Here is a 20129-nt window from a genome sequence, read left to right on the forward strand (position 1 = left end):
ACCCCAGTGAAGTCTCTCCCCAAACCCTGCCCTCTTCAGGCTCCACCCCCAAAATCTCGAGGTATTTCCTAACTAGGAGCTGGCATCCCTATACCTAGATGATAATTTCTGTCTACATCATAAGTAAGTCCAGAGTGTGGGATCACAGCCATGCACCATGATCATGTTGACTCAAGAAGTCAGTGGCACTGTTTTTCATGGGTCTTTACTCCCCAGGAAGTGTGCATAGGCTTGCAACCCTCCAACTTGAGCCTACACACATTTACTTGGAGGTAAGCCCTACTGAGTTCAATGGGAGTGACTCCTGGGTGTGGTTGCCAAGAGGCCTGGAGAAGAAGTGCCCTGTTATTTATTTACCAGGTGATGTTTTTTATCTCCATGCCATGATAAGGTTCAACAAGCAATTTCCATACATTCAGCCTTTATTAAAGGGTAGGGTTGCCAACCTCCAGGTACCAGCTGGAGATCTCCTGCTATTACAACTGATCTCCAGCTGATAGAGATCAGTTCACCTGGAGAAAATGGCCGCTTTGGCAATTGGACTCTATGGCATTGAAGACTCTTCCCTCCCCAAACCCCGTCAGGCTCTGCCCCCAAAACCTTCCACTAATGGCGAAGAGGGGCCTGGCAACCCTACTAAGGACAGGACATTTTTCTGCAGGCCTGTTGGCAACTCTAAGACCCCAGTAAGGGTCTAAAGGATTGCAATCTTCCTTTTCAGGTGTGTCGATTGATGGAGGCATGAGATAGGGCAGGTCAGCTTAGTGTAGTCCAATCACACTTCTCCCAGGGGTATAACACCCCTGTGAACAGCAGGTAGAAGATAAACATCTGGGCATGTGTAGTAGCTACAATGGGGCTGAAGAGAGTTTTGTTTATGTGGCTCCTTTTTGGGGGCGCCCAAGTGAAGATAGGGGGTGCTGCCGGAGCTACCTGGGATGCTGGGTTGCTTAGCTGTAACGAAGACAATTTAGAGCTTCTCTTGTTACCACACCCTCAAGCTGCTTTCTCTACAATAAGAGTCCTGGGTAAGTTTGAGTTTTTGTCCTGAAGCTGAGCTGTCTGCTTTAACTATTTCTGGTTTATTGTGGGCAGGTGGAGGATGAGTGCGGTTTTGATATGTTTGCTGTATTAAATGAAATGTTCTTTTAGTTTTTTAAGATAGTAATGGTGGAGTAGAACACTAGTTTTGAACAGTGTGACTGGCTGTTAAACAGGTCTTATTTCTTGCCCCTGTGTGTGTGTTAAGTGCTGTCAAGTCGCTTCCGACTCATGGCGACCCTATGAATCAATATCCTCCAAAATGTCCTTAACAGCCTTGCTCAGGTCTTGCAAATTGAGGTCCGTGGCTTCCTTTATAGAGTCAACCCATCTCTTGTTGGGTCTTCTTCTTTTCTTGCTGCCTTCAACCTTTCCTAGCATTATTGTCTTTTCCAGTGACTCTTGTCTTCTCATTATGTGACCGTAGCCTCAGTTTAGTCAGTTTAGCTTCTAGGGTCAGTTCAGGCTCGATTTGATCTAGAACCCACTGATTTGTTTTTTCGCTCCTCCGACGCCACATTTCTCATCCCTACCTCGCCTTAAGGTCAGTTGAGGCTGCATGAGCCCACAATATAACTTGTGTTCTATAGATGAACAGTTTTGCTCTAGCTCAGGGATGGGGAACCTCAGGCCCAGGGGTCGCATACGGAGAGGACATTTTTTGTGGCCCTCGGGAGCTCTGGGGCCCTGCTGCGGAGGCGGGGCGCAGGGCGGCCCCGCTCCGACGGTGTTCTGGGGCTGCGGCTTACAGGGGTGCTGCAGTGCCCTTTGGACCTCCTCTCGCTGACTGTTGGGAGGGACGCTTCCCCCAAGGCTGCCTCCTACAGCCGCTGTCGGCTGTTGAGCAGCGAGAGGGAGGGGGGGAAGAGGCCGGCGGCTCCCTGCGGCAGAGCATGCATGTGGGAGCCGGTTGGGCTTGGGGGGGGGGCTTTGTGGACTCTGGGAGGGAGGGCATGGAGACTGGGGCCCAGTCACACGGGGCTCCGTGCGCCGCCGCTATGTGTGTGTGTGTGGGCGGGGAAGGCTGGGGCCTGGTCGCGCGGGGCCAGTGTGCGCGCGTGTGGGGGGGGGGGAGGAAGGCTTTTCTCTCTTTTCTTCTTCTTTTTCTGTCACTCTTTCTCCTTTCTCTCCCTCTTTTTCTGTCTCTTTGTCTCCCTCCGTCCTTTTCTTTCTTTCCCTCCGTCCTTTTTTTTCTTTCTCCCCCTCTCTCCATTTCTTTCTCCCTTTCTCTCTCTTTCTCCCTCCCTCCCTTTTCCTCTTTCTCTGTTTTCCTTCCTCCCTTGCCGATCGACTGTGGGCTGTGCCCCCCTGGCACCTCCTTTGCTCAGGCCCACCGCTGGCTGCCCTCCTGCCTGGGAGGGGGGGAGCGGGGGCGCCCTGCAGGCCTTCTCTGTGTGGCCTCCCCTGGGGTTGCCAACCTCCAGGTGGTGGCTGGAGACCTGGCAACCCTAGCCTTTCCCCCCCCCCATCGGGAGATCTAAACCCGGTATGGCCCCTGAATGATGTCATAAATGTGCAAATGGCCCTTGGCAGGAAAAAGGTTCCCCACCCCTGCTCTAGCTGCTTGAGTATGCCTATCCCACTTCATAAGGTTGTTCTGGTCACACATGCTTGAAACTGTTATACTGAATCAAAAACTTGGTCCGTCAAAGTCAGTATTGTCTACTCAGGCTGGCAGTGGCTCTCCAGGGTCTTAGTCAGAGGTCTTCCAAATCAACTACTCCCTGGTCCTTTGTACCTAGAGACGCCAGAGATTGAACCTGGGGCCTTCTGTATAGAAAGCATAAGCACTTTGACAGAGCCATAGTCCCTCCCTGATGTGGTAATAAAAATATGTGCTACTATGAAGTCCTTGAAGGGAAGATAGGATAGGGTTGCCATCTCTATGTTGGGGAATTCCTGGAAATATGGAAGCAAAGCCTTAGGAAGGTGGTATTTGGGGAAGAGAGAGAGCTCAACAGAGAAGTGATATCAGAGTCTACCCTGGAGGTTGGCAACCTTAAGAGTGCAGCCTGGCATTTAAGAGTGCTGCAGCATTTTAAGCTGTAATAAATGTCCTCTTACAATATCTCTTTAGCCGACAGCACAGTTCTTCTCCTGCCTTCTTAAATCGCCAGAGAATCCAGTACTACACTGTGAAGTAGAGCCTTCCTTGATGTGTTTGGGGGAGGGGGTGTCCCTGGGCAATGATCCTTCGTAGATAAACTAGGGATGGGTAGCAACAAATGTGTTCTCATTTATCTCTGATGTTGTGATGTGGTTTAGTCAGAGTAGCCTAGGGTTGCTAACTTTCAGGTGGCAGCTGGAGATCCCCCACTATTACAACTAATCTCCAGGTGAGGGAGACCAGTTCCCCTGGAACATAAGAAAGGTGCTGGATCAGACCAAGGTCCAGCAGTCAGTTCACACAGTGGCCTACCATGTGATTCTAGGAAGCCCACAAATAAGAAGAAAATGGCTGCTTTGGCAATTGGACTCTATGGCATTGAAGTCCCTCCCCAAACCCCACCTTTTTCAGGCTCCACCCCAAAAACCTCCCGCTGGTGACAAAGAGGGACCTGGCAACCCCAAAGTTAGTCCTTATGTTATACGCTATGTTACCTCAGAAATACTACAGCCAGGCGGCTATAGTATTTCTGTGGTAACATAGCTTTCCTGAGGCTAGCTATGTGTATGTAGGATTTATAGTTTGGGGGTAGGGTTAGAAGTTTATTTGGTACATTAAATCAGAGAAATTATGCTTGGATCCTAAATATAGGGTTGCTAGGTCCTTCTTCACCACTGGCGGGAGGTTTTTGGGGAGGAGCCTGACAAGGGAAGGGAGGGACTTCAATGCCACAGAGTCCAATAGCCAAAGCGGCCATTTTCTCCAGGTGAACTGATCTCTGTTGGCTGGAGATCAGTTGTAATAGCAGGTGATCTCCTGCTACCACCTGGAGGTTGGCGACCCTATCTAAATATCTGGAATTAGAAAGGCATTCCACAGAAAAATCCCTGGGTAGATGCTAAAAAGGAAATAGTAACGTAGTAAAAAAAATTTGCCCGATTCGTTTGGGCACCTGAAGGTCAAGTTTAAGAAACATGTCCTCATATAGGAGAAACTGGCAATAAATTGCCCCTTACAAAGACTTGTTCACTTGTGTGGTGAACTTATTTTCTTGGCCTTTCCTTCCTTGGGCCACAGGCTTGAAGAGGGGTGGGGGTGTTGTGGTTGGAGATAGGAGGGTGAGTGGGACATGTCCGGGGATGGACGGATCGTCTTTCTCAAAGTGTTTTGCTGCTTTAACCACCACCACCCCTCAGATGCTGAAGGCCGGCCCCACCCCTTGACGAATGACTCAGCCTGTGGGACTTGGGTAGCCCCGAATCGCGATGGCTCCGTGGTGGTGAAGATGGCAGCTTCCGGGTGTTACGTCGAAGCCCGCGTAAGTGCTGGATGGGTAAAACAACCTTGCAAGGTTGGAGTGGGAGGAGGGAGCGAGCAATCTCTTCTAGAGCGGAAGCCACACATAAGAACTGCCGGTCGATATTGACCTGTGATGAGTATCTTTTCTCTGACGCTTGTTCCCTTATAACACTTACTGTGGGGATGGGACAGTTTTTTAAAAAAGGGATTGGCACCTGTGAGGACATGGACACTGAAGTCTCCCTAAATCATCAGCGCATCCTGGCTCAAACGTGCAGTCATGCCACACACTGTGCCAGTACATAGTGGTCTTTGCCCCTTCCCTGCCATTTCATAGCTGCATCTCCTATGGGGGTGGGGGTACTAACTTTTTGAGCCGCTGCTGGTCCATCCAGTTGGTTGCATCTGAGAAACCTTGGCCATTCATGCATGGCTGTTTCCTCGTGGTCACCCCACCGACTTCTTCGGGCCTTTTCTTTGATTATGCATGTATTTTCCAACTGTCAGAGGCCGCCTTGCTCTCCCCACGCATTTTGGCACGTTTTCCCCGAATTTTCTTGATGCTGGCTGACACGAATCCAGAAACCATGGGCAAAACACACGGAAATGTGGGGGGGGGGAGCGAGGAGACTTCTGAAGGTCGGGAAATGGATGCATAATCAAAGCAAAGCCCCGAAGAAGTGAGGGGGGTGACTGCAAGGAAACAGCCATGCATAAATGGCCCTTCTGTCAAACTGTTTTTAGAACAACAAAATGGCAACTTGCTAATTCCATCCACTGCAGTAGCCACATGGATACATGATGCTGTCTTCTACTGAATCAGGCCCTTGGTCCATCAAAGTCAGTATTGTCTACTCAGACTGGCAGCGGCTCTCCAGGATCTCCGGCAGGGGTCTTTCACATCACCTACCTGCCTAGTCCCTTTAACTGGAGACGCCGGGGATTGAAGCTGGGACCTTCTGCATGCCAAGCAGATGCACTGCCACTAAGCCACGACCCCTCCCCAGGGTCCCCAGTGCAAAATGGCCAATTGCCTTGAAAAGCAGGCAGGCATTCTGCTGAGGGGCAGTTTTGCCCGTAAATAAGTGGTATGGGGATAGCTGGGCAGGATCCCCTATACTTGGAGAAACATTGATCCATAAAGCCACATCTGGCTCTTTTTGCGAAAGCAGGCTTGCTTTCCTGTCTCAAAGACTATGAGATCTTATCACAATGTAAAATTTTGTGGGGCCAGAACCCTACTTGATTAGATGTGGTTGTTCTATTCCTCTGAAGTCTTGTTTGCATGAAGCATAGGAGGAATCCTTTCCTGATTAGGGACCAACCAAATTGGTGACTTATCTGGCTATAGGTTTCGACCAGGGGTGTCAAACATAAGCCGGATCCAGCCCCTTGAGAGCTCTTATCAGGCCAGCTGAGACAGCCGCCCCCCTCCCCTCTCAATCTGGGCTGGTGAGGCCTGGCCCGGCCCGACCAAGTGACGTTTATGTCATATCCGGCCCTCGTAACAATCGAGTTCGATACCCCTGATTTAGAGCTTTGTTTTGATTTAGGAGAGCCAGTGGGGTGTAGTGGGTAAGAGTGGTGGACTCTAATCTGGATAACTGGGTTTGAGTCCCCACTCCTCCACATGAGCAGAGGACTCTAATCTGGTGAACCAGGTTGGTTTCCCCACTCCTATACATGAACCCAGCTGGGTGACCTTGGGCTACCCTACCGATAGATGCAGGGAGTGGAAAGATTTGTGGGAAAGAATACTTTCAATTCTGCCTGCAGTCGCCCTGCATTTCTCCTTCATATTGGAGAAATGCTTGTGCTTAAAGGCGGAGAGCCTTGTGCTTGGCCATTATGTTCTGTGGAAGCTCTCCAAGAAGGCAGGGGCCCTGAGTCAAACTGGCTCTGAGGCAGGCCTGTTCTTCAATTCAGGTCTCTTGCCAGTACTTTTCCTTGAATCTTGGCTGGTCAGCCTGCAAGAATAACCCAGCCTACCCGCCCAACTCCCAATGTTGTGCCTCTCTCTCGAGGGAAAAGCCGTGGCTATATATAGTCTCAGTGGCTTGCAGATTTCATGTGACAGCATCCAGACTGCTGACCTGAATTTCTTCTTGTCTAGGATGGAAGCTACCAAGCAGTGATCCAGATTGAAGGTCTGAGAGCGAACGGACAAAAGACCTCCTATAAAGAAGTACTGAAATGCCCAGAGACCTTTCTAGGTGAAGTCTGGGGCTGCGGCCTCTAACATGGCGAGGGTTTCCCAGTATATGAACTGGTGTTTTGGGGGTAAAACAGTGAAAGAGGCTCATAGAATCATAGAGTTGGAAGGGACCATCAGGGCCATCAAGTCCAACCCCCTGCACAATGCAGGAAATTCACAACTACCTCCCCCCTCCACACCCCTAGTGACCAGAAGATGGCCAAGATGCCCTCCCTCTCATCATCTGCCTAAGGTCACAGAATCAGCATTGCTGACAGATGGCCATCTCCTCACAGTTCAGGGGTCCCTGACATTTTTAAGGCTGTGGGTACCTTTGGGATTTTGAGAGGGGGTGGTGCATCCCCCCCCCATGGCTTCCACAGGAAGTCGTGCCCAACCCAAGATGGCTTCCATAGGAAGTTGAGCCAAACCCAAGATGGTGGCCTCAGGAGGTGGAGCCAAACACAAAATGGCTGCCTCAGGAGGTGGAGTCATACTGAATACTTCCCTCCTCACACCAGGTGCTGACCAGTCCTCCTCATCTTCCATTTGAGAACTGTCAATTGAATGCGGGAAACCAATAATAAGCCCTGTCTTACAATGGCCCCACCCATTTTCTGAAAAGCTTTGTGGGTGCCAAGGGAAATACTGGTGGGCACCATGTTGGGGAACCCTGCTGTAGTTGAACATCCTGGTTCCTGGCGGGTTGTTCCAATAGGAAAACGTCAGCCTGCTGAATCCTTCCCACCCCTCTGTCTACTAGTAGTATCCAATGGCCCTTAACTTTATTCAGGATCCTCTGGTAAGCGGCTCTATTGAAAGTATTTAGGAAAATGTGTGATCAAAACACAGGGAACCACTTTGGATCTTCAGGGAGGGGAAATGCAAAAATAGTGGTGTGATCACCAAGATGTCTCAGGACAATGAGTCCCATGCTTTCAACGTACGGAGTCTACCAGATTGTGAATATGCGCGTGTGTGCACACAAGATGCACGCTGCTATCTTAAACACTTCCAGAAGGCAGAAGCGGGAATTATTCTGCAAACGCTGTTATCAATTTTTGCTTATGCATGGCTAGTCCTAATATTTTCCATCCCACTTTCCCAGAACAACCATTGAGCTAAATGGCCTCTTTCCCTGCTTGTTTTTCCCCTGTATCACTCTTGAAAAACCAGCTGTTAGGTAGTCTTTCAATCCCCTGGAAGGAATTTGTTTGTGTTCTTGAGAGGCCAAGTTCCATATATTTTGGCAGATCAGCAGTATTTCCTACCTGAGTTCTTTAAAAACTCTCAGGTGTGTTCTGAGAACACAAAAACTGCAGGCAAAGGAAATTCCGGCACAGAGACCATTTTGCAAGTGGAACTTTGTACTGCTCAGCCGACGGGTTCTCCTGCTTAAAGTCTGAACTTCTGTGAGATGCTGCAAGAAACCCTCTAACCTTGGCAGCTGGGTGACCAATCTTGACGGTGCTAACTGTGAACGGGATTGCACAATTCAAACCGCCAAAAACCAAAGCGTTGCAAATCAGGCATTACAAAATGGTGTGGGGTTTTCTTTGGATACTAGAATTAACTGCCCAATGTGCAGGAAGGGACATCTCCCTTTTCTCACCTCTCTCTCCTACACCCTCCAGTGTGGTGTAGTGGTTAAGAGCAGTGGTTTGGAGCAGTGGAGTCTGATCTGAAGAACTGGGTTTGGTTTCCCCACTCTTCCACATGAGTGGCTGTGGCTAATCTGGTGAACTGGATTTGTTTCCCCACTCCTACACATGAAGCCAGCTGGGTGACCTTGGGCTAGTCACACTCTCTCAGCCTCACCTACCTCACAGGGTGTCTGTTGTGGGGAGGGGAAGGTGATTGTAAGCTGTTTTGATTTTCCCTTAAGTGGTAGAGAAAGTTGGCATATAAAAACCAACTCCTTCTTCCTCTCCTAACAACTAACCCCATTCATTCCTCCTGCCCAAGGGATTGTCCTTGAAACAGCTCTCCTCCTTGGCCATCCTCATTCTGTTCAATCTTGTTACCAGTTGATGATTTTTATCACGAGGTTAGGTGGCTGCTCTCCTTAAATGCCAGTTTGCCTCCTGAGAGCTGGTGTGGCATAGTGGTGGAGTGTCAGAGCTAGGATCTGGGAGGTCCAGGTTCGAATCCCTGCTCTGCCTTGGAAGCTCACTGGGTAACCGTGGGCCATCACTCTCAGCCAAACCTACCTTGAAGGGTTGTTTTGAGAAGGAGGAGAACAATGTTGTAAGCTGCCTTGGATCCCCAGTGAGGAGGCAAGCAGGGTATAAGTAAGTTGGACGATCTGTCACTCGTAAGCCTTTTATGCTTGGCTATTTCCCTTGTGGTCACCCCTCTGAAGACTTCTGGTCTTCGTTTTGATTATGCATGCCATTTCCAACTGTCAAAGGTTGCCTCGCTCTCCCCCTGTGTTTCCATGCATTTTGCCTGCGTTTTCAAATTTAAGATAAAACAGGCCTTTGAAAAGTGGGTGAAACGCAGGGGGAGAGTGAGGCGACCTCTGACAGTCGGAAACGACATGCATAATCAACACAAAGACCCGAAGTCATCGGAGGGGTGACTGTGAGGGAAACAGCCAGGCAAAAAAGATTTTAGTCTTTTTTGTCTTGGGTAAAGGCATTTTCTCGCCTGAGATACTTTTTTTAAACTGGAGATTGCAGCTGGAGCCTTCTGCATGGCAGCTGTGTCCACCACTGCTTGGCAATCATTCCCCCAGTCCTTAGCAGAATCTGTTCCTTGCAAAACGCTGTCCTAGATGACTGTCTAGGTTTTTTTCATAGAGTTGGAAGGGGCCATACAGGCCATCAAGTCCAACCCCCCTGCTCAGTACAGGATCAGCCTAGAGCATCCCTGACGAGTGCTTGTCCAGCCTCTGCTTAAAGACCGCCAGGGAGGGGGAGCTCACCACCTCTCTAGGTAGCCGATTCCACTGTCTAACAACTCTTAATGTAAATTTGTTTTCCTAATATCCAGCCGGTACCTTTCTGCCCTCAATTTCAACCCATTATTGCGAGTCCTATCCTCTGCTGCCAACAGGAAAAGATTCTGGCTGTTCCCCCTCCCCCAGATGGACACAGGATGCTGGGGGAGGTTGCCTCATAATTTGCTAGGCTGGCTCTCATTTGCCAAGAGGCTAGCTGCAGGCTTCTCCCTGTTGACGTAACACACCTCTAACTCTCCCTTCCGCCCTCCTCTGCAGCACTGGATTCTCCCAGCCCCGGTCTGTGTTCAGCCGTCCAAGCCCCGGACAGACTCCCGTGCGCGGCCTATCAAGTCAGCCAGGGGGAATGCGAGGACCTGGGATGCTGCTACAACTCCAGGGACAGGGTGGCTCCTTGTTACTACGGCAACAAAGGTGGGTGCAGGGGCAGAGGACCACTTGTTTCAGGCGGGGGCCTCACTCAAATGAGCAGAACCCCTTGCAAATGAGGTTTGTGTTCTACATGATGTGGTTAACATAAGGCAGGGGTGTCCAACTCAATTGTTACGAGGGCCGGATATGACATAAATGTCACTTAGTCAGGCCAGGCCAGGCCTCGCTAGCCCAGATCAAGAGTGGTGGTGGGTGGCTGGTTCGCAGGTTGGATAAGAGCTCTCAAGGGGCCAGATCTGGCCCTCTGGCTTTATGTTTGACATCCCTGGCCTAAGGTCCTCTGCTGTCCTGTTGCCCCAGAGTTAATTGGGGATGCTGGGGACAGTTAAGGTTGCCAACCTCCAGGTACTAGCTGGAGATCTCCTGCTATTACAACTGATTTCTGGCCGGTAGAGATCAGTTCCCCTGGAGAAAATTGCCGCTTTGGCAATTGGGCTCTATGGCATTGAAGTCCCTCCCCTCCCCAAACCCCGCTCTCCTCAGGCTCCACCCCTCTGGCAGGAAAAGGCCAGTTTGGACATAAACTCTTGGCAGCATATACCTTGACGTCATTTGGGGGCTTGCTGAACACCATGCAAGCAGCAGCAAATACAATGTGTGGTGTCTTCATCCCTCCTTGATTTCATTTGTTTTTCTCCTCCTCCTCCCATAGTGACAGCCCACTGTACCCCAGAAGGCCAGTTCTCCATTGCCGTCTCCAGGGACGCGACCCGTCCACCTCTCACCCTGGATTCGGTGCGCTTGCTGAGCAGCCGAGGGAGAGAGTGCGTCCCTGTATCCAAGACCAGCACCTTTGTCCTCTTCCGGTTTCCACTTTCTGCTTGTGGGACAATCTTGAAGGTACAGTGTAAGGAAGGGGCATGTTCGGGTTTGTCAATAAACCTCCTTCCGAAAGACTGCCCCCCCCCCCAATACAGCCACAAGTGATCCATGCAACAGGATCATGGGAGATCAGCAAACCTGAGGGCTACCTTTTCCCGCAACAATTTGTGTAGCCATTTGCATGGTCATAAACAATGCAAAAGAAATGGAATTGCAAGAAGTAGAAAATAATGCAGTAAGAGCAAGATAATCCGTACGATGAACCGTGGAGTAGACTACAGCCCTGTTCCCTTTGTAGACGCGCCCTCCATTCCATTATACTACCAGCTCTGTTCCCTTTATAGAAATGTTGTCTTTCCATATGCTGTCAAATCACTTCTGACTCATGGCGTCCCTATAAATCAATGTCCTCCAAAATGTCCTATCTTTAACAGCCTTGTTCAGGTCTTGCAAACTGAGGGCTGTGGCTGCCTTTATAGAGTCAATCCATCTCTTGTTGGGTCTTCTTTTTTTCCTGCTGCCCTCAACTTTTCCTAGCATGATTGTCTTTTCCAGTGACTCTTGTTTTCTCATAATGGGACATATGTTTTCAGTGACATATGTTTTCTCATAAAGTACGACAGCCTCAGTTTAGTCATTTTAGCTTCTGGGGTCAGTTCAGGCTTGATTTGATCTAGAACCCACTGATTTGTTTTGTTTTTTGGCTGTCCACTGTATCCGTAACACTCTCCTCCAATTCAAAGGAATCTACTTTCTTCCTATCAGCTTTCTTCATTGCCCAACTTTCGTACCCATACCTAGTAATAGGGAATGTAAATGGTTGATAAAATTAAAGATATATTTATTGGCACTTCCAACAAAATCTGGTCAAAGGGTTATTCACCTGGAAAAAATAATATCAGTCTGCTTGCGACAAGGCCTGAATATGTAAACATTCTGCTTCCATAATGAACAAGTCCTTTCTTGCAGTATACTTCAGTATTTATTCTTAAATCTAAACCCAAATTAACATTAATATTGGTCATTATCTTTAGTCAAACACATGCTAAATGTGCATTTTCCAATAACAAATATTTATACTTTAATTTAGCATTTATTTCTTCATCGGCAGCAAGTCACAACATACATAGATTAGCATGGGGCCCCTATGCTCCTGGCCCCTCAGGCAACTCTGCCCAGAGTGCCCATGCATTAAGATGGCTCTGCCCCAGTTGACTGTATTTGCGAGCCTCTGCTTGAGTCTTAGGCCATTTACGCATGGGAGGTTTTGCCTAGGATTTGCTGTTATCTAGATGCACACTTTTCCCATCCCAATTCTCAAAACGCAACAATAAGCCCCCATGCATAGCTTTGAGAATTCAGATGGGGAAAATGTGCATCTAGAGCAGGGATGGGGAACCTCAGGCCCGGGGGCCGTATGCGGCCCTCGGGAGCTCCGGGGCCGGGAGTGTGTGGGGGGAGGTGTGGAGGTTGGGGCCTGGTTGCGTGGGGCCAGCGTGTACAGGTGTGTGTGTGTGGGGGGGAAGGCTTTTCTTTCTTCTTTTTCTGTCACTCTCCTTTCTCTCCCTCTCTCCCTCTTTTTCTGTCTCTTTGTCTGTCTCCCTCCATCCTTTTCTTTCTTTCTCCCCCTCCCTCCATTTCTTTCTTCCTTTCTCTCTCTTTTCCCCTCCCTCCCTTTTCCTCTTTCTCTGTTTTCTTTCCTTCCTCCCTTCCTTCCCTGTGGATCGGCTGCCTCCTGGCGCCTCGTTTGCTCAGGCCTACCGCTGGCTGCTCTCCCGCCTGGGAGGGGGGAGTACAAGGGAGCGGGGGCGCCCTCCAGGCCTTCTCTGCGTGGTCTCCCCTGGGGTTGCCAACCTCCAGGTGGTAGCTGGAGACCTGGAAACCATAGTCTCTCCCCCCCCCGGGAGATCTACACCTGGTTATGGCCCCCGAATAATGTTATAAATGCGCAAATGGCCTTTGGCAGGAAAAAGGTTCCCCACCCCTGATCTAGAGAGCAGTAAATCCAAGGCAAAAACTCCCATGCATAAATGGCCTAAGGCAGTGCTGGACAATCCAATGTAGGGTGGCAGCAGTCCTGCCCTCCAGCCACCCTCCAACTTATTGCCCTGGCCACTGCCCTGAAGCCACCCCACCTCCCCCTTCCAGTGATTCTGGGGCCTCCTCCTTGACATTTGCCCAGTGCTCCAGACTCACTAACCCTGCCCCTGGAAGCGATGGGGGTCTGTATCCTGCTCCAGGTACTGGACACAAATTACTCACCATGCCTTGTGTTTCTGTTTAGACCACCGGAAGCCAGCAGGTCTATGAGAATGAGCTGGTGGCAGACAGGCAAGTCCTTGTGTCCCGTTCTGGTTCCATCACCCGGGACAGCAACTTCAGGTGAGGAGCTCTTCAGGCACGGCAAGGAAATGGACAGATGGGAAACCGATTTTGGGAGCAAGCAAGGGAAATGAGGGGCACGTGGCATGCCCAGGTTCCCAACTTGACTATGAAAGGCGGTTCTCTCTAGATCTGGAAGACCCAAAGATCCCTGCTCAGGATTTACTGATGCAATGCAAACTTCAATGTGCTGCAAACAGATAAAGGATGCTCCTTCCCCACATCTTTTATCCTGGTGCTCACTCTGAGAGCCACCCTGGTGTAGGGGTTAAATGCGGTGGTTTGGAGCGGTGGACTCTAATCTGGAGAACCGGGTTTGATTCCCCACTCCTCCACTTGAGTGGCGGAGGCTAATCTGGTGAACTGGGTTGGTTCCTCCACTCCTGCACATGAAGCCAGCTGGGTGACCTTGGGCTAGTCACAGCTCTCGGCCCCACCTACCTCACAGGGTGTTTGTTGTGAGTAGGGGAAGGGAAGGCGGTTGTAAGCTGGTTTGATTCTACCTTAAGTGGTAGAGAAAGTCAGCATATAAAAACCAATTCTTCTTCTAACAACTAACCCCATTCATTCCTCCTGCCCAGAGGATTGTCCTTGAAACAGCTCTCCTCCTTGGCCTACTTCCTTCAGCCTCCGATATGAACACCATGTTTGCCAGGCCTACAATAGTCCAAGGAAGCCCAAACACTAGTGTGGAGTGGGAAAGAAGATGGCTAGAGGGCCCCCAGGCTCAGAATACACCAATTACATACCCAGGAAGTTCGCTAAGCCTGAATTATCATAGTTACCGTGAAGCTTCATGTGTTTGCTATACCTGTAAATGTAGCTGTATATCTGGTACTGGATTTTTTTTAAAAAAGAAACCTTTTTCTCTGCCCACATTTCATGCTATGCATTATAGTTGGGATCCCTTTAACAGTTTAGTGATGCCAATGAATACCTTGCAGAATAATTGCAGAATTAAATTTCACAGATGGCTGGTTTGACTAGGACTCGGTGCTGCTTACTGATCCTGAAACTAACCTGCTTATGGCTTTGCTTTGCTGGTAGGACTGGTTTTTATTGCAGGAAGGGCCATCTCTGGAGATCTTTCAGCCCTTTAGCTCTCTACCAGCTGAGACCTCCGGCTGTAACTGTGTCGCAGTAAAATGCAGGCACTGGCTAGCTCCCTCTGACTTGCTCCATTCATCCTCTGCTTTTACCCCACAGGGTCACCATCCGTTGCAGCTACTCGGCGGAATCCTCCTTGCCGGTCAACGTCCTGGTTGCCACTCTGGCGCCCCCTGCTGCCATCGCCCAGCAAGGGCCGCTCACCTTGGAGATGAGATTGGCCCGAGGTGAGTTCTCCTCTCTCAAACGGGCAAGCAGACCGCTCTGGCAACAGGGTGGGGTTGGGGATGTTGGAGAATTAAGTAGAACAACGTGGAAGGCTTTAAGAGAGGAGTGGGCATAGAGAATAAAACTGCTGATATCATACTGCCCTTGTACAAATCTATGGTGAGACCACACTTGGAATACTGTGTACAGTTCTGGTCACCACACCTAAAAAGGGATATTACAGGGCTTGAGAAGGTGCAGAAAAGAGCAACCAAAATGATTAAGGGACAAGAGCAACTGTCCTATGGGGAGCTGTTAGGACGCTTAGGGCTGTTTAGCTTGGAAAGAAGGCGGCTAAGGGGAGACATGATAGAGGTCTATAAAATTATGCATGGTTTGGAGAGAGTGGATAGGGAGAAGTTTTTCTCCCTCTCCCAAAATACTAGAACACGGGGTCATCTGCTAAAGCTGGAGAGCGAGAGATTCAAAACAGATAAAAGGAAATATTTTTTCACACAACGCATAGTTAAATTGTGGAACTCCCTGCCCCAGGATGTGGTGATGGCTGCCAGCTTGGAGGGCTTTAAGAGGGGAGTGGAAATATTCATGGAGGAGAGGGGTATTCATGGCTATTAGTTAGAATGGATACTGGTCATGCTGCATACCTATTCTCTCTAGTATCAGAGGAGCATGCCTATTATTTTGGGTGCAGTGGAACACAGGCAGGATGGTGCTGCTGCAGTCGTCTTGTTTGTGGCTTCCTAAAGGCACCTGGTTGGCCACTGTTTGAACAGACTGCTGGACTTGATGGGCCTTGGTCTGATCCAGCAGGGCCGTTCTTATGTTCTTATGGCATGTTCACGGAGGAGAGGGGTATTCATGGCTACTAGTCAAAATTTATACTAGTCTTGATGCATCCCTGTTCTCTCCAGGATCAGAGGAGCATGCCTGTTATATTAGGTGCTGTGGAACACAGGCAGGATGGTGCTGCTGCAGTCGTCTTGCTTGTGGGCTTCCTAGAGGCACCTGGTTGGCCACTGTGTGAACAGACTGCTGGACTTGATGGATCTTGGTCTGATCCAGCATGGCTTTTCTGATGTTCTTATGTGAGGCTGCGGCCTGGTGCTTGGCATGCAGAGAGTCCTGGGTTCAGTCCCCAGCATCTCCTGTGAAAGGGTCTTCTGCCTGAAAGCTGCTGCTCTTTGGCAAAGACTGTTCCATAGCAATGGTCTGACTCTCCTTCCACATGAAGCTACCTGGCTCCCCCCCCCCATCACTGGATTCCCAGATAAGTCGGCTGAGTTCCTGTCTAAGAAGCTTCTGATGGGGAAGATTCCTCATCTTTTGCTCCCCACTGCTAAATTCTGCGCCATTGCAATTAAAATACGCAAAAATAGGGTGGAAAAAACCCTGTTAAACTCTTTTATACTTCTATATTTTAGGAATCTTAAATTGGCAAGCCAATTTTGTGTCATGCACTAATTTTGTATATCTTATTAATACCAGATTTTTAATCAATTTTTGTAATTTGTAACAGTTTTTACAGTTTTATCAAGTTGGACAATACGATAAACTAACTTCTGGCTGGTCAAATAGACCGTATTAATAAACTTGACTTGAAACCTCCCTCTCCCCAGATGAGCACTACTCCTCCTACTATGCCGACCAGGATTACCCAGTGGTGAAGGTTCTCCGCGACCCGGTTCCCGTTGAAGTCCGCATCCTCGGGAGGATGGACCCAGCGCTGCAATTGGTCCTGCATGAATGCTGGGCCACGCCAAGTACCAACCCCCTGCAGAAACCAGAATGGCCACTGCTTGAAAATGGGTTTGTATGTACTACGTGATCTGGGGGACCAGTTTTGATTGATGAACAGTACGCAAAAGGAAGGAGGCATATGGACGGTTTGCGTTGCAGTTGGAGCATGCTTGTCTGAATGCAGTCCGTTTGGATCATGCAAAACAGTTGCTTGGTGTGTCCTAGTGTTGTTGACCATGCTTCGAGCTTTTAGATGCAGACTATGGATGAAGGATCCTTATTTTGGTCTTGCTTTTTCCTAGTTTCATAAACTCCCGTCTTTACAGCAAGAGTAGTGGTTAAGAGTGGTGGACTGAGATTTTTTAAGTATTCAAAGGGCTGTCGCTTAGAGGAGGGCAGGGAGCTGTTCCTGTTGGCAGCAGAGGACAGGACTTGCAATAATGGGTTGAAATTGCAGGAGGAAAGGTACCGGCTGGATATTAGGGAAAAAATTTTTTACAGTAAGAGTTGTTCGGCAATGGAATTAGCTACCTAGGGAGGTGGTGAGCTCCCCCTTATCGGCAGTCTTCAACCAGAGGCTGGACAAGCACTTGTCAGGGATGCTCTAGGCTGATCCTGCATTGAGCAGGGGGTTGGACTAGATGGCCTGTATGGCCCCCTTCCAACTCTATGATTCTATGATATCTGGGAGATGCAGGTTCAAATCCCTGGTCTGCCATTGAAGCTCACTGGGACACCTTGGGCTGGTCATGCACTCTGAGCCTAACCTACTTCACAGGGTGGTTGTGAGGATAAAATAGAGGAAAGGAGAACAATATTGTTAGCTGCAAAGTGAGTTATCTGAAAATGCTTCCACTAATAGCGTACTACAGCAATGTTGATTTGCTTAAAATGTTAAAATTTGCTTAACATTATTCTGTTGAGGCCCCTTAATTCTCAACCGGTTTCACACTATGCCCATAACCTGGACATATTTACTGCAGAGTAGGAAATGTTGGTGCATGTTTGTTTTTTTTAGTTCAGCCATAAGAGCTAGAAACTTAACTCTCTTTTTAAAGAAGAGGAGAAGAAGAGTTGGTTTTTATATGCTGACTTTCTCTACCACTTAAGGAAAAATTAAACTGGCTTACAATCACCTTCCCGTCCCCTCCCCACAACAAACACCTTGTGAGGTAGGATGGGCTGAGAGAGCTCTAAGGGAACTGTGACTGGCCCAAGGTCACCCAGCTGGCCTCATGTGGAGGAGTGGGGAATCAAACCTGGTCTACCAAATTAGCCTCCGCCGCTCATGCGGAGGAGTGGGGAATCAAACCCAGTTCTCCAGATTAGACCCCACCATTCCTAACCACCACTCTTAACCACCACGCTGGCTCCAAAGGCCATATTTTTTTAACTAGATGTCACTGTGTAGAAACTGGCCAGACTATTTACGAAGTCAAATTTCTTTTAATTTTTTTTTAGATGCCCCTATAGAGGAGACAACTACCAAACCCAGCGCGTACCTGTCGGGGAGGACTCAGGGCTGCAGTTCCCCTCCCACCATCAGCGCTTCATCGTGAGCACTTTCACTTTTGTGGAACCCGCTTCGCAGAGGATGCTTACTGGTCCGGTAAGGCCTGGCATGGGTAGGGTGGGAAAGAGTGCACAGAACTTTAGGAGGACAGCTCGATTTGAGTCCAGTAGCACCTTAGAGACTAACAAGATTTTGGGGTGTGTGACCTTTTGAGAGTCAAAAGCTCCCTTCGACAGATGAAGAGTTGGAACTGCAGGAAAAGCTCTCGCGTGTGCTTGTACTCCAGAACCAGAGCTCCCTTGGTAATGAGAACATAAGAAAAGCCATGCTGCCAACTGCCAGCTTGGAAGGCTTTAAGAGGGGAGTGGACATGTTCATGGAGAATAGGGCTATTCATGGCTGCTAGTAAAAATGGAAACTAGTCATGACGCATACCTACTCTCTCCAGGATCAGAGGAGCGTGCCTAATATATTAGGTGCTGCAGAAACGCAGGATAATGCTGCTGCAGTCATCTTGTTTGTGGGCTTCCTGGAGGCCCCTGGTTGGCCACTGTGTGAACAGACTGCTGGACTTGATGGACCTTGGTCTGATCCAGCAGGGCTTTTCTTATGTTCTTATGCTGGGACAGGGTTGAAAGTCACTGCTCTCTTCATGCACAAATGCCAGAATTAACATTGTTCAGACTTGCATAACTAAATCAGACCTCCTTTGCTTCTCCTGGTGTCCGGGGAGCCCCCATCCTGTGTCCCCTTAAGAAGGACTGCAGTTAAGTCATGTTCTCCATTAGCAGTGCTGCTAAATCTCCTTCCTCCTTGTCTTATAAACCCAGGTGTATTTCCACTGCAGCGCCTCAGCCTGTGTCCCTTCAAGGCAGGAGAGATGTATCATCCATTGTGAGGTGACCACTCCAGGAAGAAGTGAGTCTTAACACGGAGCTAGCCTACCCCCCGGGGTTGTCATGAGGACAAAATAGAGGAGAACCATGTAAGCTGCTTGGGATCCCCATTGGGGAGGAAGGCAGGATGTTGATGAATACGTTAGTTCAGAGGTAGAAGATTCCTTGTCTGTCGTTTTAGGATCCAGCCCCTCTCTGTAGCCCACTAAGCTGCCCAAGATAAGTAACCTCTTCTGCTTCTCCCCCCAGGACAAAGAACAGCAGAGGAACATCCGGAAGAACAGCTGGTCTTGGTGACCTTGGATGGACCTGTGAACTTTTCCAGCCCTAGAGAGGCAGAAGTGCTGTCTCACCAAGGTAACAGTGGTGCGCATCGGGGGCCCATTAAGGCCAGCTCAACAATATAGATGAATCAGGCAGTTGCTTAGGGCCCCAAGGTTTCAGGGATGCCAAATTAGACAGAAGTTAATTTCTGTGTTTAATTTGACATTGTTAAATTCTGAAGAAGAGTTGGTTTTTATATGCCAACTTTCTCTACCACTTAAGGCATACTCAAACCGGCTTACAATCTCCTTCCCTTCCCCTCCGTACAACAGACACCCTGTGAGGTAGGTGGGGCTGAGAGTGTGTGACTAGCCCAAGGTCACCCAACTAGCTTCATGTGTAGGGGTGGGAAACAAATCCAGTTCACCAGATTAGCCTCTGCCACTCATGTGGAAGAGTGGGGAACCAAACCTGGTTCTCCAGATCAGAGTCCACCACTCCAAACCACCGCTCTTAACCACTACACCATGCTGAATGCCGAGTCAATGTCAGGGAGGGGCCACCAAAACTCATAGTTCAGGCACAACAGCCAAAATCCTTCAGCTGGCTCCTGTCCTCCATGAAATTTCTTGCAAATACTTTCAGGGAGTGAATGCTACAAATTTAGAGGTGGTTGGGAGTTTGGGCCAGAGATCTCTTGCCTGGGTTGTGCAGAGAAGAGACTTCATTTTGCAGTTACTCTTTTCCTTTCCCTCCCCTCTAGGACTGAAAATGTTCCCCCAGGACAGCTCAGTTCAGTGGGATGCTACTGTGGTCCTGGCATCAGGAATTGCTGCGGTGGTTGCGGTGGGCGGCCTGGTGGCTGCGGTGCTCAGGGGGTGCCGGGGCAGGCAAGAAAAAAGATTATTTTCCCGCGCGTAAAGAATAAATAACAAAAGTTCAAACCGGTTCCAGTCTTCTGTGGTGCTTGATTGTGAGACTCAGCAAAGCTGCCATACAGACCAATCTGTCATCCATCGAGGTTGGTATTTCTTCGTGGATGAAAGGATCTCTTTAATGCCTGATGCCAGGCAGGGAAGGTGGGGTTTGAGAGTTGAATTGTGGAACTCCCTGCCCCAGGATGTGGTGACGGCTGCCAACTTGGA

At 49.3% G+C, this 20129-nt stretch overlaps 1 protein-coding gene across 1 annotated transcript; it reads left to right on the forward strand.

The window, feature by feature from the left end:
• Positions 1-4277: 4277 nt before the first annotated feature.
• Positions 4278-19905, forward strand: LOC130473150 (zona pellucida sperm-binding protein 4-like). The gene is made up of 11 exons (XM_056844680.1): positions 4278-4466; positions 6561-6660; positions 9862-10017; positions 10688-10875; positions 13142-13239; positions 14446-14573; positions 16191-16380; positions 17773-17920; positions 18655-18742; positions 18970-19077; positions 19748-19905. The coding sequence occupies exons 1-11, from the start codon at positions 4278-4280 to the stop codon at positions 19903-19905; spliced, it is 1551 nt and encodes a 516-aa protein (XP_056700658.1).
• The last annotated feature ends 224 nt before the right edge of the window (positions 19906-20129 follow it).

The sequence above is a fragment of the Euleptes europaea genome, chromosome 2 (genome assembly GCF_029931775.1).
Source record: "Euleptes europaea isolate rEulEur1 chromosome 2, rEulEur1.hap1, whole genome shotgun sequence".
NCBI lineage: Eukaryota > Metazoa > Chordata > Lepidosauria > Squamata > Sphaerodactylidae > Euleptes > Euleptes europaea.